This window comes from Mesitornis unicolor, unplaced genomic scaffold (assembly GCF_000695765.1).
Source record: "Mesitornis unicolor isolate BGI_N332 unplaced genomic scaffold, ASM69576v1 scaffold24495, whole genome shotgun sequence".
Taxonomy (NCBI): Eukaryota; Metazoa; Chordata; class Aves; order Mesitornithiformes; family Mesitornithidae; genus Mesitornis; species Mesitornis unicolor.
The window spans coordinates 8605-24731 of record NW_010187852.1 but is presented as its reverse complement, the minus strand read 5'-3'; the positions used below and the strand labels follow the sequence as shown (position 1 = coordinate 24731).

Genomic DNA, 16127 nt, shown 5'->3' with positions numbered 1-16127 from the left:
AAAGAGATGGTAATTTAAGTCTTACTCAAATGTGTGCGTGTAACCAATTTTATTTATGCTGCTTCTTATTGATGGGTGAACCCTCAAAAAAGCTACAGTTTCCACAGAATTTGAGTAGTCTCATATCTTTTCTGCCTGTTTGATCCCTCAGGTGTCTCGAGATGGTGGCCTCGCTGTGCCTACCAGTGATGTCCGTGGAGGCAGTGACGTTGTGGAAGGCGGAAGGATGGCTCTGGATAACAAAACCTCCCTACTTAACACCCAGCCTCCCCGCGCCTTTTCAGGGCCACGTGCTCGAGAATATAACCCCTATCCTTACACTGACACAATTAACACTTATGACAAGACTGCCCTGAAGGAAGCAGTGTTCGATGATGACATGGATCAGCTTAGAGATGGTTTGTATCAGTGTAGCTCATAAAACTGCAGGCAGCTTGCTCTGTTTCTGGTATATTTGTGTGTGGGTAGTGCTTTCAGATACATGCCTGCCCGTGCTTCTGTTGTGTATTACTTTGCACCTCAGTTGAGGCTTGATATGTACTGTGTTCTCATGTACCAGCAGAACCTGATCTGTGGTTACTGAGAAAATGTTATACTGCAATTTGAATTTTTCTTTGCCTGGAGTTTCCCTCAAACTATTCACTTAAGAGTCTGGAAGGTATCTGTAGTAACACTGCTTTGTTGACCTTCCAATTTTTGACTGAAAAATCTCACTCAGTAGCTTGTTGTTACTGAACATTTCACTTAAGTGATGCTGTATGTTAGCTGTATTCTTTTGCAGTGCACTGGTGAGTCACTGTGCTGTGATCTAAAGGTCATACGTGTGATTGCTCGTTTTGGGTGTGTGTGCCTGGGAAAAACTGGCAGTTCTCTTCTTGTAGAAGTAATTATGGTAACTGGATGAAATTCAGTTGTCATCTCTTCCTGGTTCGTTAGAAGTCATGTGCAGATTCATAAGCTGTGTCATGGACTCCGGCAAAATTATGGACTAATTGGATTCCCTTGCCTGCTTGACTGAGGACACCTGGGACTTGATGCATTTTTGAGGGACCCTTTGTTAGGTGCACTTTGTTCTGTAGAGGGTTAGTGATCTTGGCATCTTTGATCTTTTTCTGTTTCCCCAAATGATTTGCTGCCATTTGTCCTAGAAGTACCCATTGACCATTCAGATTTGGTGGCTGATCTTCTGAAAGAGCTTTCCAACCACAACGAGCGGGTGGAGGAGCGGAAAGGAGCTCTCCTGGAACTGCTAAAGATCACCAGGGAAGATAATCTTGGAGTTTGGGAGGAACATTTCAAAACCATTCTGCTCTTGCTGCTGGAAACGCTTGGAGACAAAGATGTGAGATGTAGATTTTTTTTGTCTTAATTCTCCTGTGCATGGCTTCATCTGGAGTGATAGTTCCTCCACACTGGTTGAAATGAAACCCACTGTGTTTGTGCAGCTTCTCCTCAGTGATGCTGCACTGCTTATGTTTTCTTTTGAAGGTTGGCGGCTCTGCTTTCATTTTCAGCATATTCAGTGATGAATTTTAAGCTACTCTGAAGTGTCCCAGTTTTTCTCCTCCTTCCAGAGTGTTAGTAACAAATAACTAGGAAGTTTAGTTCAAATCAGAGGAGTTATCTTCTAATCTTGTTTGAAAACTGTCAAGATTTCAAAAGTTGTTCTCTTCCAAGTTAGGATGAAGTTACAAACCCTTAACTATATCATAACCATTCCCAAGAAAGGACAAAAAAGGTAACCTGGAATAGATTTTTTTTTTCCTCCTCTGTGTGGTTTAAAGAACCAAGCTATTAGATCACATGGAGTGGGTCTCTGTCTCTTCCAGAATGTCATCAAGAACAAACTGCTTTTATGGGGGATCTTGTTTTGAAGTATTAAAAAAGCTGTGTTCTTATTATAGGTTTATATTTGATAGTTGATCAAAGTGGTAATTTACAGGCTCGATGGACACTTTTTCCACTTGGGGCTATTTTTTCAGCTTGTGGCACAGTGATACTTGGTAAAGGGTCAGCACCCTGCTGTGCCTTCATGCCAAAGCCATGCTCCATCTGAATGTTTCAATATTTAGGCTTCAAAGCACCAAAGCACTCACAAGTCTTGCTTTTAGTTTCATCTGATTCAGTATCCATTGTATTTCTTATAATGCTTGTAAAATATATGACACGCTCTCAGAAACTTCTGAAGCAGTGTAGGTGGCTGGTATTTTCTCAGTTGTCATCCATAGTATAAGCATGAGCTGCTCTAGTCCTGCACGTTCAATCATAGCATCATCACACACGTGTCAGAAGATATGGTTTATCTAAGTGCATGTGAATTTTGCTATTCATTTTCAAAATTCATGCAGTAGCACAAGACATGCTTTAAGAACTGAGTAAAGTAAGTATTGCTCTGCTGAAATGATAGAATCTATTTGAAGTGGCCACAGGCCAAAGACGTAATACAACAGTTACGAAATCGAAGCAGGTGTTATAAATCCCTTCTGCTAATGATCTTTTGATATAAAGGATTAAGACATAGGTCAGCATTGACTACAATGTCTGACTGTTCTTGAAAGTAATTTCTATAGGAGTTACAGGAAGAGAGTTGATTTTAGTGCATTAGTACATGAGAAACAGCTTTGTTGCATGGATGTAGCCCAGTTAGATATCCGCAAAGCTAAGCAAAGGAGGAAGAGCAAAGCAAATATGATCTGAGCTTCTTTGTAGAGTCATGTAATGCCGACATGTTGCTTTGGGTACAGATTTGTACTTCATTGCCAAAAGAGTATGAAGTTTAACAAAGTAGAGTCATTCTGGTCGTCTTATATCTGTGACAACAGTCATTTTACGTGAATTTTTGTGCAAAAGCAAGCAAGGAGACCAGTTCTGAATTTTAGCTAAATTGATTATACTGCTCACTGTATTGGAGCTGGTAGAGTGACACAAGATTTCTAGTGGCATAGGGAGCCATGAGAATTTACTTCAAGCTATAGTTTTGAGAAGTGACCTTTTCTAATGTGGATTTCTCTTGACACAGCATTCGATAAGAGCCCTGGCGCTACGAGTCCTGAGGGAGATCTTACGGAACCAGCCAGCAAGGTTCAAGAACTACGCAGAACTGACCATCATGAAAACATTGGAAGCACACAAGGATTCCCACAAGGAGGTGAGTGAGCCTTCCAGTGCTGCTCCTGGGAAAACGATATGGACCTGCTGAAGAAATATAGGAGCTGTGAGATTTAACAGGCAATGGTGTTGACCCAGCTGATTGAACAAGCTGATATTAAGCCTCTCAAGCATGAAGAGACAGGATTTTTTCATGCTGAAGCAGGGAGGGAAGAAATTGAGACTGACAAAACTGTTTAAGTGGATTTGGAGCTGTTGGGAGCTTTTGGAATTGTAGGCCACTGTTCAGCAACTTCCCAGGATTTTGTTGCTTATTCTGGGAGAGGCTGAGCCCCTGTAGTAGAAAAGTGCAAGTAGCTCAAATTGGGATAAATAATTTTGCAGGGCATGCTGGGGACACTGTGCTCCCTCTGGCTGTATGGGTAAGGATAGGAAATGTGCTGGAGAACACAAAGACCGTGTTCAAGCAGAATTGTGTTTGAAAACTGAATGATGAAATTTGGGCCACACTGGAGAACTGGGAACTTGTGAGTAGCAGGAGAAAATGGTGACAGAGGCCATGCTGCTGCGAAGCAGCTGGGGAGAGAAAGAAGCAAAAGGAAGGATGAATTGCATTTTCCTTTTGTGAGAGAACTCGTATGTAAAACTGAAAGTATTCTTCTGGAGTAAAACAAAAAAGAAAGGGACATGATGATAACATTTGGAATAGATCAATTCAAATTACATTTAAAGTCAATCTTTGTAGATTGACTTCCAAGCTGGATCTTTTAATCTACCTTGTGCATGTTGCAAGTTGGAATGAAACCTTGGAAAGTGCCACATGAATTTCACTATATGTCTGTGATGGCTTTATTACTGTAGTCCTTGCTTTGAAATCTAAGATGCCTACTGTTCTCTGCAACAAACTAGTAATTTTAGGCATCTCTGTCTGGAGAGCTCTGGCCATGAAGAAGATCATTATATGGATCAGACTGCTCCAGAGCGTTGCGTAACAGGCACAAGGTTGTTAGCTGTGTGTAGCAGAACCTGTGCTGTTTAAAAAACAAAACAAAAAACACCCAGAGGGAAAGAAACTAAGAGGCTGGATTTCTCTAAAATGCAAAAGTAGAAAATGTTTAATCCTTCAGTGAATGAGGGCTGCTGTACTCTGCCTCTCTTCTTCTCCTTGATTTAAAGCCTTTCCACTCCTGTCACTTTCCGTTCAGAGTAATAAGCAGCAGTTGTAAATTGATTTCCTGATAAAGCAGTCAGACAAAACATTGTGTTCTGAAGGAGTGCCTTTTATTGGCAAGTTTTCCTGGTTGCATACTTCTCAGCTCACCTTGACTCAGTGCCCTTTATATTTTTTTTTCCTGAGAGTCTTTCAAAACGGCCATTTCTAGCAGGACCTTTCCAGATTGGCTCTGCCATTGTTTTTAATGCCCCTCAGAACTCGCTGTCCCTGTGGGTCTGGTGGGCTTTATAGAGATCAAGCCCAGTGTTGAAAACATGACACTTCACGCCTCTCTACTCCCCACACTGTGTTCTTTGTGCCTGTGGTATAGAAAGGTTGTTTGGGATTTGCATGGGGTGCCTCCTGAGGAAAGGCAGAGAATAGTTAAGTCTTTGCTACAAAGGAAGTAAAGTTCAAGCCAGGAATGAGGAGATGTGAGTTCTGGCACTTCCTTATGGAAGAATAATTCTGAGCTGTATTGCTACCAGCAAGTAGCTTTTGTGCTGTATGTAGCATGCCTTTGATTTATGATGGTTTTGCACAGTGACTTTACAAGTATATAAAAAAAAAAGATCATGTTTGCAACTGTTGCAATGAGTGACAAAGTGTGACAGCTATCATAGCAGGATGCTGCAGGTGTATTCTCGTTTCGCACTCTGTTGCTGAACAGTTGTGTGTGCATAGCAGTATTAAGTGGTGGCACCAGTTCTGGATTTTTCATTCTTTGTATGTGTGTTTTCTGATCCCTGTGTAAACATGACTCTCAGAACCATGATGCAGCCCATGAAAGGCATCATCTGTCTGTCAGTAGTTTGAGAATATCAGCATTCATGAAGTTAAGAAAAGTTTCCCAACCTGCACTTGGCGCTCTGCATGAACTAGGCTAAAGATATACCTGGGGATATGGTTTAAGTATTTTTACCTGTAGCTGGGGCTTGCTGATTCAGAAAAGTCTGTGAAAAATTAACTGAGAGTCCATTTGAGCATGGGCTCAGTTGGTGAAACTCGTAGGCCTGGGCCAGAAGGTCACAAATTCCCAGTGCACGATGGCCCTCCAGCTCGCTCTCACTGCTGACTTTGCAGCACTGCTCTCTCCAGGAAGGGTGGAGGAGCTGCCCTTTTGACTTGATCCCACAGAGCAGGAGATGAAGTGAAGATTCACCAGTTTGTGATTGAAGGGCACTTTCAAAGAAGAGCTGAAGGAAAGGGAAGATCTTAGTGGTCTGTGCTATGGTTTTCTTTTTCACTAGATCAGAGCAATATTAAGGACGGTGGTGTACTGTCCTTAGACTACGTGAAAGAGTATCTTCCTCTGTACTGTAAAAACTATTTTAAGGAAACCTGCTGTATAATTTGGTTAGGAAAGTGTTAATCCTTGTGCCAGTCCTGCCCTGATCGGCTGTCACTCCACGGTTTGCTGTGTTTCTGGGCTGCTTCTGCCTTGTAGTAGAAGACAGGATTGATCCTGGCTTTATAGTCTGAGATTTTTTAGCATGCAGCAGGCTGCATAAGTCAGCAGAAAGTGACTATTCTGAGCAAGCTGTATCTACTTCAGTCTTTCGTACCTGATTTTCCCCTCCAGCACAGGGACTGCTAATTGCCCCAAGTTATTTTTCCAATTTTTTTGTTATTTATGGTGCATGGAGAATCAGTCTAAAGTGAACAAGCAAAGAGGAAAGAGCTTGAAGAGGAGCACAGTACAGAACCCTTAATCTCAGGTACCACCTCCAAGAAGTCATTGTACATGGAGGCACTTCATTTGTCTTCCTAAATTCCGATATTGCTGCTGTTCAGTATGGCCCAGAGGTATCAAATACGTTATAACCAATGTGCTCAGCACCCAGCAAATACTACTACCTCCTCCATTTGCGTGCTGATATCTAGTCAAAGATTGTCTGAAGCAAAAAGATCTGTGGTTTTAGCCCAGATCATGTAACTGGAAGTATCAAAGCAGCGTTAGCATAGTTGGATATCTTGGGATGCTTGGATAACTGGCTGTGTCCAAGCTGAAGTCTTTAGACAGTTGAACCTTTGCCATGGCTCGAACTCTTCTGCCTTCTGTTGCTAAAGGCGAGGTCTAGGATCAGCAGAGCAGCATGGCTCTTCCCAGCAGCACAGGAGAGGAAAACTTGCAACGTGGAGTTGGATGCCATAGTGCCTTGTTGTGAGCACAATACACAGGAGATTGACAAATCACAGACCTCAATGGAGGTTCAAAATTAACGTAACCCTAGGCTATAGACTAGAAGACTCTGAGTTGGGATCCATGTTTAGTTTGCATTTTTTAACTTCAGCCTGTTTTTATACTTTTTTAGTGTAACAGTCTATTCAGTGCTTTCATGGGATGATGTGAAGAGTCAAGGCTGCCTAAGTCATAACTGTAAATATTTATGGGGATTGACATATAATGCCTTTCATTTACTTTTGGAACATTAGAATGTAATTGAAATTGTGGATGGTATTAAATCTCGTTGATTTTTATCACTTTGTTTAGAGTTACTTGGAAGAGAACCATCTTTCTGTTGCCAATTAGTTAATATTAACTCATTTGTTCCAGTGTAGTTACTCACCCATAACTAAGGAGAGATGCTGCTGGCTGACCCAATACCATTGATATGACATTGCTTCAGATTCGTACCAGCAAAATGAGTATAAATTTTTGGGTATATTAAAACACAAATAGTTCATTATCTTTGGAAATGGTTACAAAGTGAAAATCATAGGATAGCTAATTCCCTGCAGCTAAGCGCAGCTGATGAGTATTTTCTATGTGTAAGAAAAGGATATTGTGCCATGTCGTAGATACCTAATTTTAGTCTTTTATTATCCAGAATGTCCATAAACACAATTGGGATGTAACATTCTTTGTTGTAAACCTCTAAAAGAAGGTGAATACAAAAAAAATCACAGCTATCCATTAACTGTAGATATTTGTCACTACTTTGCTGAGGTGCTTTTAGACTGGTCTCTGACATTTACAAGATGATTTGCAACTGTTCTCTGATGATGGTGTGATCGATATAGGTTTCTGCAAAATGCAGCTTAGTAAAGAAGAAAAGCATTAAGTGATCACAGTCAGGTTAAGTGCTATATAGTCCATGCTGGAAGCTGCCAAGTGCTGCAGCTTGGCAGCTGTTGGCCTTTCATAGTGTATGTTTATGTGCTTTTTCTAATTCCCAACACATTTCAAATATTTAGTGCACAGGAGCAGCAGTCTAATCTACTTCATCTCCTCTAAATCCCTTATAAAAATCACATTGTTTTTTCATCTGCTTAGCACTCCCTGTTGCTGAGTCCACTTCCTGCTTTGAAACCAAGTTCTTAATTGTTTGTTCCTGTCTGGATCAGACTATAAAGCCTTCAGGGATGGGAGTTTGCCTGGCTAGGTGTTGGTAAGCCTCCATCCCCTCCAGCTTAGATTATGCAGGCATTAAGTAACCACCTCTAGATGGCAAAAATTGGCTCAAAACCAGCTGCGTGCCTTGGAAGCCCCAAAGCAAAACCTTGTTCTTCTGCTTAATAAACTTCTCTGGCACTCCTTGTTTCACAATAGTGTGGAAGGCCTCTGAGTTTTAAGTGGAGTTTTATCTACATTGCCTCATCCTCTATGACTTTCTGCAGAGGTGGTGCAACTAGCAGTTGTGGCAAAGTACTCATCTTGGTGTACAGGTGGTGCTCTGCTGAGATCCCAGCATGTTGTACTGATGCTTTGTGTAGCTTGTGAACCTGACACATTCTGCCTTAGGCGAGTCGGGACATAGATTTTTCCTTTCCTTATTTGCCAGTAGTTTGTGTCTCTTCGAACCAGAAATGAAACCATCAAAACCCTTTCGAAAGCTGCTACATATTGACCAAGAGCAGATTATCACAGACCAACTGCTTGCTGCAGCCGGCAGGCAGCAAGCAACACCTGTAATACACTGAGTACTAGCTGATCAGGAGAAATAATGCAGAAGAGTTGGAGTCTTGGTTCTGGCTGTCTTAAGTGAACAAGATCCTATGGCTGCAGTGTGTTGTGAACCAGGTAAACCAGTGGGAGTTGTCATCCAAAGTTTGTAGAACGTCGATGATGGCAGTGTGCTTCTAAAAGAAGATCTGTGACAGGTGGCTGTCTTGGTCACGCTGTTCCTAATACTGGACATCAGTGTATCCCTCTCATTGAAATCAGAAAGCATTTCGTGTGCATATTCCTGGGACCGTCTAACCTGTTATTTTGACACTTGCTCCTTTATAGCATTAAGGAAGACATTGTCAGAGGTAAACAGCCTACCTGTGTGCTACACCTGTCTGGCTTCATGCATGTCAATATGGTTCCTTCCCTAAAGCAAACTAGGTGGAAGTATAACCATTTCTCTCTTTTGGGAGGCTCACTGGAAAGGTCTTAATGCACCACAGATGCCTTTCAAGGAACACACCAGCAAAAACACAGCTTATGTTCTGCCAGCAGAAGTCAGGCTGAATCTAGTCTCTAGTGTGTAGAATGTAAGGTAAACACTTGGAAAGGAGAAAAACCTGCTTCTTTAAGCCAAAGTGCTATCTTCTAGATCTGCATGCCTGGGCTATCTGCCCTGTGTTGAATGATATTGAACTATCCAGTTCAAGCAATGGTTTGCTCTTAAGTTTTTACTGGGAGGTAAAATCATGTTTGTGACATACCTTACACACAGCTTAGTGTCTATGCTTTTAAAACACTGCAGGCTTTTTCTGGCCTTGCACATCTTGCTTCATAGCCACCCTTTTGAACTTGCTTCTTTTGACTACCATAATCATTTGATGACTCAAGTATAATTATATTAGGTCAAGCAAAAAATTTGCTTTACTTGATACCCTCCCCGACAGTGACTAGCAAGAAGCAAGCATGCAGTGATGCTTCCCTGAGCATACCTTTCCTCCTTCCAGCAGTCTGAAGCTTACAGCCTTCCCATGCTTAATGGTTCTGCCTGCCTCTCTGTGTTTTGGCCTTTGTTTTTTCCTCAGTAAACCTGTCTAATTTTTAATCCTCTTGTGACAATGAGCTACCAGCATGTAGTAAACAGCACCCTTTCTTTTTCTTGCGTTTAAAGCTATTTATATAATCACTACCTCTTGTGGTGTCTGCTGTTTAACATGAGCCATTCCTGTCACTTCCCAGTGTGTATCTTTTGATCTCCAAAGATGGGAGGAAGACCTGTTGCTTGATGCTGTTTGCTAACTTCTTCCACTCCTTTTAAGGTTGCTTCACTCTGCTGGTCAGGTTAAAGCCCTGTTTAAAAAAAAGAGATGTTTGATTTTTTGATACTGTATGGTATGTATAATTTGCAAGACACAAATGTTGTGCCTCATGGCAAAATGTCTTTGCTAAACTGCTATAATTGCATGCTCTTGTTGCCAAATGACCTGACAGTTCATATCTTTTGATTCCTTCTGTGTGGGAATGCTGCTGATTTCTCTGGCATTAGTAGGTGAGCGGGACTCAAGAGTATTCAGGGATGTGCTTTCCGTCATAGGATATGGAGTCGTTCTGGGTAGCTGAATGTTTCAGTGTGCCAAAGCTGGAAGGAAAGACCTTTTGGACAGGGCTGGTACTTGCATTGCAGAATGGTGGCATTTGGCTTTCTGTGCTGGTGGGGATGAGCTTGTCCTTTTGGCTCACTCTCAACTGGTATTGCCCTACCCCTCCCTGCACCCTGTCCCCTGCCAGCCCTTTCCAAGGGAGCCAGGAGCTGGTTACCTGCAGAGGCTCTGATTCAAGCAAGCATGTAAATACACGCTTGAATCCCATTGACGTTAGTGAGACTTCAGCATGTTATTAAAGTTAAACATGCACTTAAGGGGTTTGCCGAAGTGTGGCTTAGATGCAGATGCTGTCTGCCAGATGTGCTCTTGGAAGTCTCCCTGGTGTTGTCACATTTACAAGCTAACACCGGTGGGAAGCCTGCTGCACACGTGCAATATGTCCATCTGTCTCCAGAGGGAAGGCGCTTCAGGGAGAAGGGGTGTGAAGTACCTGACTTCTGTGCAAACGTGCCAGATCCTTGCTAGAAATGGGCAGCTTTGCTGGAAGGAGGACTTGCAGGGGCATGAGTAAATCCTGCACCTTCATAACTTTTCTTGCTGACCTTATGATGTGCAAAATACGTGTGACCTTTGTTGATACTTTATCTCTGGTTTGCTTTGTGAAAAATTTCAGCTGTATTTTAACCCCTTGTCTTTGGAATTGGTAACACTCTTTTTAAAAAAGGTTTTGTCTCATACCTGCAACTTAATGTGCATGGTAGACTTTATACACACAAGATGTGGAGCTGAAATGCTGATAGAATTACTCATTGAATGTTTTACCTACTGCAGTACTGTTTAAAGTTTACAGTAGTGTGTCTGAAATCATAGTCTGACTGTGGGTGCCTACTAAAATATTGCTACTTTCTTATCAAGTAGATTCCAGGAGGATTTAAGGTTAATTTTTTTTTTCTAATTAAGTTGTGAAATACTCAAACTTTTCTTTCTCAGAGTGCCTGTGAAAACATTAACAGTATTTGGAGTTGTTGCAAATCAAAATCCCAAGCAGCCTGTGTCCAAATAGTTATATTTAGTGGGGTTTTTTTAGCTAGTGACTTGCTTGTGAGCATTGTTGATTACAAGATATCTGGGCTCTCTAAGTCCACTGCATTGTTTGTGGAAAGCTTGATGGTAGCAGTATTTCAACACTGGGAAAGCCGATGTCAGAAACTGCAGTGCCAAGAAGTTAATTTCTTTGAAGGAGACCTCCTGCGAGCTCCTGACTTCATTCACTCCAGCAATTCAACGCTGTGGTACCAAAGCATGGCATTAGGTTTCCCATAAGTACTCGGGTGTTTCTCTCTGTTCCTGGCAAAATTACATAGTGCTTCCTTCTAAGCTAGGACTGGCTTACATGGAGAGATATTAACTTCTATGCACCTCATGTGTGAAACTGAAGAGGAATTTGCAAGGTCTCAGATCTACTTCACCATCTTGCTTGTTACCTTGCCTGCACACAGTGTTTGTGCTATGTGAAGTATCTGAAATCACTTTCACTGTTGGGTTTGCTTTAGAGGATGGCAAGAGCCAAATGGATGAGTTTTGTTATTTCCTGGGTATTCAAGTGTCTCGTAGCCATTCCTGTTTCAGGGAGGTAGCTGTCAGCATGAGTGGAAAATGAATGACAGTGGCGTGGCCATGATGCTAGAACTGTGAGTGAAGCAGACTTTGCAGATGGAGATGATATTTTTCTGATCACTATTCACTGCTGCTATGTTAAAAATCAATTAATCCTTTCTGGAAAATGTTTTATTGTCCAGGCAGGGAGGCATTCTTGTCCTAGTAATGATGGAGACAGACTTCCAAATACTCCTAATTCGTGCATTGTCCACAGTAGGTAGTTAAAAGTAATGAAAGCTCACCTTCTTTTAAGGCTTTGATAGAGTCCATAGGTTGCCTTAGTCAAATAGAAATCCCAGAGTTTGATACCATGACAGCGTGTGGAAGAAGGAGAATCCAGCAGTTTTGGCTTCAGACCGAGTGATGGGAAACCTGTGGTTTTGATTTATTTGCTTTTTTGTGGATTGCCTGGGACAAATTTCCTAGTGCTGGTTTTGAAGTATCGACTTCAGACAACCCCAACTAGTTCAGCTTAGGGTAGATTGGAGAACTGGTACTGGGCGTCTGAGCTTCCCACACAGGCAAGAAAGAGGGGGGTGCCTTCAAAGGCTGCATTAGCACCCCTGGGCTCAATTAGGGGCTGCCTGGGGCTTAGCTGGGAGATCCTAAGTGTGAGGATTTGTGAATGCTTCTTTCTTAGAGTAGAGACGTTGGATTTAAGTCTGTCCACTGGGGCATCTCTGTCCACTCATGATTTATCCTCCCTTAAAAGTAAGCCCTGAGAAGAGGGGAGTGAGAAAAGATGAGCAAAAGCATCCTCCATGTTTTGTACTGAAACAAGAATGTGGGGAGCGAAGAGTGTGTGATTTGGGGCCGTGAAGGGTGCAGCCATGAGAAAGCTTAATTTTGTTGCCTGGTGATTAGCCCAGACACTTGAAAAAAAACCTGCCTTCCCATCCTGTTTCTTTACCCAATTACTGCAGAATGTAAAATGAGTAAACTCTCATGGGAGGAGAGACCATAATTGGGTCTTTCCTCTTTCAGCTAGCTGCCCTATCTGCTGGGGAAGGGTGTGAAAGCTGTGCATTTGCCTTCCCTCAGGCTAAGAGTGGAACCGAATTTGGGATCTCACTTGTTTTGTGTGACTGCTTTACAGTATGGGCTAGTTGCAAAAGGTGTGTGCTATCACTGTTTCCACTTGTTCCTCCTGTGTTTTATGGTGATCCCAGTGCTGTGTTAATGGGTTAGGTGTGCTGAGAGCACAGCTGCCTGGTCAGGGACACTCTAAAGCCTCTTCGTGTCTGTAGCCTGGGTTTGGTTACAGCATGGTTTAGCTGGGAAATGGCAGGACACATCTGTGTAGGCATAGGTGTCCCAGCTTGGGCACCCAAGCACTCGGCAGGTGAGATAAATACTAAAAGGTGCAACGGTGTCATTCGTTTTCCCCAGGATGGAACACTGTTAAGATTTGGATGGTGTACAGGGTGCTGGGCTGTCTTGTCTAGACTGTGCTTTTGCCAAAAATGTCGTCCTCTCACTTCTGGGATGGGAGTGCCTACCTGTCTTGGGTGACAGGTGACTCTTTCAAACTAGCCCCATCTTTGACACAATTACATTAGGCAGGATGAACTTCTTACCCCTGGCTGGAACAAAGATGTCACTGGAGGTGAAGGGTGTGAGTTCTTGGAGCCAGCCACCTCTCCACAGAGCTTCCTAATGAACATCCCCAAGCATTTCCTGGCAGTCATTCCTAGTATGCACCAGTGGTTTTAGATGTGACATTTGACCTCATTAACATAAGATTTTGCTTTCTTGCCAGGTCGTCAGAGCTGCTGAAGAAGCTGCTTCCACCCTGGCAAGTTCCATCCACCCTGAGCAATGCATCAAGGTGCTTTGCCCCATCATTCAGACCGCAGATTATCCAATTAACTTGGCTGCCATCAAAATGCAGACAAAGGTCATTGAGAGGATTTCCAAGGAATCATTGCATCAGCTCCTTCCTGATATCATTCCTGGGTTGTTACAGGTACAGAATCCCTTGTCACAAATATTCCTGAGCACAAACCAGCATTGAGTAATTTGTGAGGTCTGTCTCACAAGAGAATGATGGACCCTCTGGGGCCAGATTTCGGTAAATTTAAGTTTTAATACCTCTAAACTTTTATATTTGAGCTTTTGATGGTGTTAATGTTAAGGAAAAGGAAACTAGGATTCCTGTGTGTATGTTCCACAATTACATGCCTTGGCTTGACTCCTAAATAAGCCAGTAGCAGCCATGTGATAAATTTGAGCATAGGAGTTAGCCACATCTTACTTTGTCTCAGTAGCTTGCAAGCAATACATCTTGCAGTCTCCTCTAATTCTGCTGAGCTGTTCTGTGCTTTGATTTTACTTTGCACTTGAATTTGAATCCCAGTAGGCAGGCTAGTCCTTTCCTCTCTGAAATCAGGACCAAACTACTTGCTGTTTTCATCCAGCCTCTTTCATAACCCTCTCAGGCTGGGTGGGGAGCTGTGTTTTTGCCAGTGCCAAGGCCTGGTCTTACATTGTGAATTTAGTTTTCAGTGCTGGCTGTAGTGGTGGTGTCTCCTGTGCCCCAGCACAAGCAGCTGACAGTGCCAGCAGCTGGGATGAGGCTACCAGCAAGAAGGAAATAAGGAGAGGTAGCAGTGAGGGAGGAGAGAGGATGCACATGTGTTTACTGGGAAGAGATTGCAGCAGGAGCAAATCCCTCAGTGTGGAAGGAGAGACATGGTTGGGTGAGTAGGACTTCAGTGGAGAACTGGAATAAAGAAGCCTCCTCATTGTGAGCATAAAAAGTTGGAAGGACGAGAGCAAAGTCAGAAATTCTCCTTGTGCATCCTAGCATTTGTCCCAACTTTGTAGTGTCAGCTGTTGCAATTCTTTTCTTAAATCTCAGCCTCTGGGAATCACACAATTCTGTATTGATTTAAACTTTTGTTGTAAAAAAAGTTTTGGCAATGACAATCTGGACTGTGTAGATTCAGTGCACCAGAAAAGCTGGGCAGCAGCATGCCTTTAAAAATGCAGTTATTTTATTAAATTGCTACCATGTCTTAAAATGGGCCTTGTTTCGGAGCCTAGTTTGCCATTTTTCATCTTGGAGCTGCCAGTGATATTTCCTCACCTTAGGAACTCATAGGGATCAAAGAAACCTACTCATGTTTGAGACGTATTTTGGGATCCTTCTGTCTGCAGTACTGTGTGTGGAGGGAATCACCCATGTGCTTGTTTACCATGCCAGGGGCACTGGCAGAGTGTTGAGTAGGCGAGGAGTGTCAGATGGCAGCAATGTGAACACAAGTGTGCAGTTCAGCAACCTGGATTGGGATTCCCGTGAGCAGATGGGGATCTTCATGCAAGACCAGGGTTTGGCTGGGGAGTCATGCTGCTTGCTCTGGTTTCCTTATGATGAGGGAAAATGGAGCTGAGCTGTGGGACACTCTCCCACGTGCCGCATCTCTGCACCCTCAGGCTGAAGAGAGCTTTGAACCTGTGTCATCTCCCAAGCAAATACTCTAACTGTTGGGCTGTTTTATTAAATGCAGAAGGCAGTTGCTGCCTTGCAAGGAAGTTGGTGGATGCAGAGATGTGGTGGTGGTCCTGTGGGCACATGTGGAGCAAGCTCTACCAGCCCAGATCCCACCAGGACTCAGGCCCGTCAGGCATCTGCACTGCACGGACCTGCCTGCCCTGACGAGAACAACTTAGGATGCACACATAAGCAAAATGCCAGGCCCATAGGGAAGCTTGAGGGCAAACAGATGCATCTGATGAGTTCAGAGGCCTTTGTGTTGAGACCCACATTGCTTTGTGTCCCAGCGATTCTCTCAGCAGTGGGCTGTGTCTGCATGGATGCTCGTCTGCTGTGGGTGTGGGCTCAGCCTTTTTTCCACCTCAGTCATCAACAGCTTGATGTTTCTCTGAGCACACCTAGGTCTCTTGCTTTTCTAGTTCAGCCCTCCTTGGGATTGCAGACTGTCATTTGGGCTGTGGTTTGGTCCTGCAGCTAGAACGTCAGCCCGGCAGCCCTGGTCGCACCACATCCCTCCTCCCGCTTTCCCGGCAGAGGTCACCCTGCATCCAGAGGAGCCAGCGTCCCGCAGGCTGAGGCAGTGATGTCCAATTTCTCCTGGGATGGCTGCTTAGTGATGAATTATTGCCTGAGTACAGGACTGATGTCACCAGCTGCTGAGTGACCTGGTGGCTAGTTTGAGCTCTGCTGAAACTGCCAGGGAAGCGGCACACCTACATAGAGCTTTCAACAAGTTTTTTTTTCTGTGGTATTTCCTACCTGATAGGTAATTAAAAAGCTGTAGCTTACAGAGGCAGTTCATCTAATGGACTAGCACATGTGTGTAACACTGTTACAGTGTTTAAGCCCAGTGTGTTTAAAGTGTTGGAAAACATCCACGATGACTCTAGCTTTTGCAGTTTCTAAAGCTCAGATAGAGCTATTCTGCCCAAAGAGGTATTTGGGTAGTGTTCACAAAACAGGATTCTGGTTTTCATGTTGAGAGTGATCAAACCGTCAGACTGTTTTGCTGCAAAATTAATCTCTATCTGTAACTGTCCTCTCAGGAGCAGAATTAGTTTCCTTTGGGTTAGATCAGGGTCAGGAGAGACTCCTGACCATCTAGGATAATGTATGGTCATCTGAACTGCACAGAGGAGTGTGTATACTTGAGTC

At 43.3% G+C, this 16127-nt stretch overlaps 1 protein-coding gene across 1 annotated transcript in view; it reads left to right on the top strand.

The window, feature by feature from the left end:
• Positions 1–16127, top strand: part of CLASP1 (cytoplasmic linker associated protein 1) — a gene marked incomplete at its 5' end in the record, with an annotated part of 89311 nt that overhangs the window by 71336 nt on the left and 1848 nt on the right. Inside the window, 4 exons of the mRNA XM_010185606.1 lie at positions 152–398; positions 1152–1342; positions 3020–3148; positions 13236–13442. Of these exons, the coding sequence (XP_010183908.1) occupies positions 152–398; positions 1152–1342; positions 3020–3148; positions 13236–13442 (774 nt within the window). The remainder of the gene's footprint in view (positions 1–151; positions 399–1151; positions 1343–3019; positions 3149–13235; positions 13443–16127) is intronic.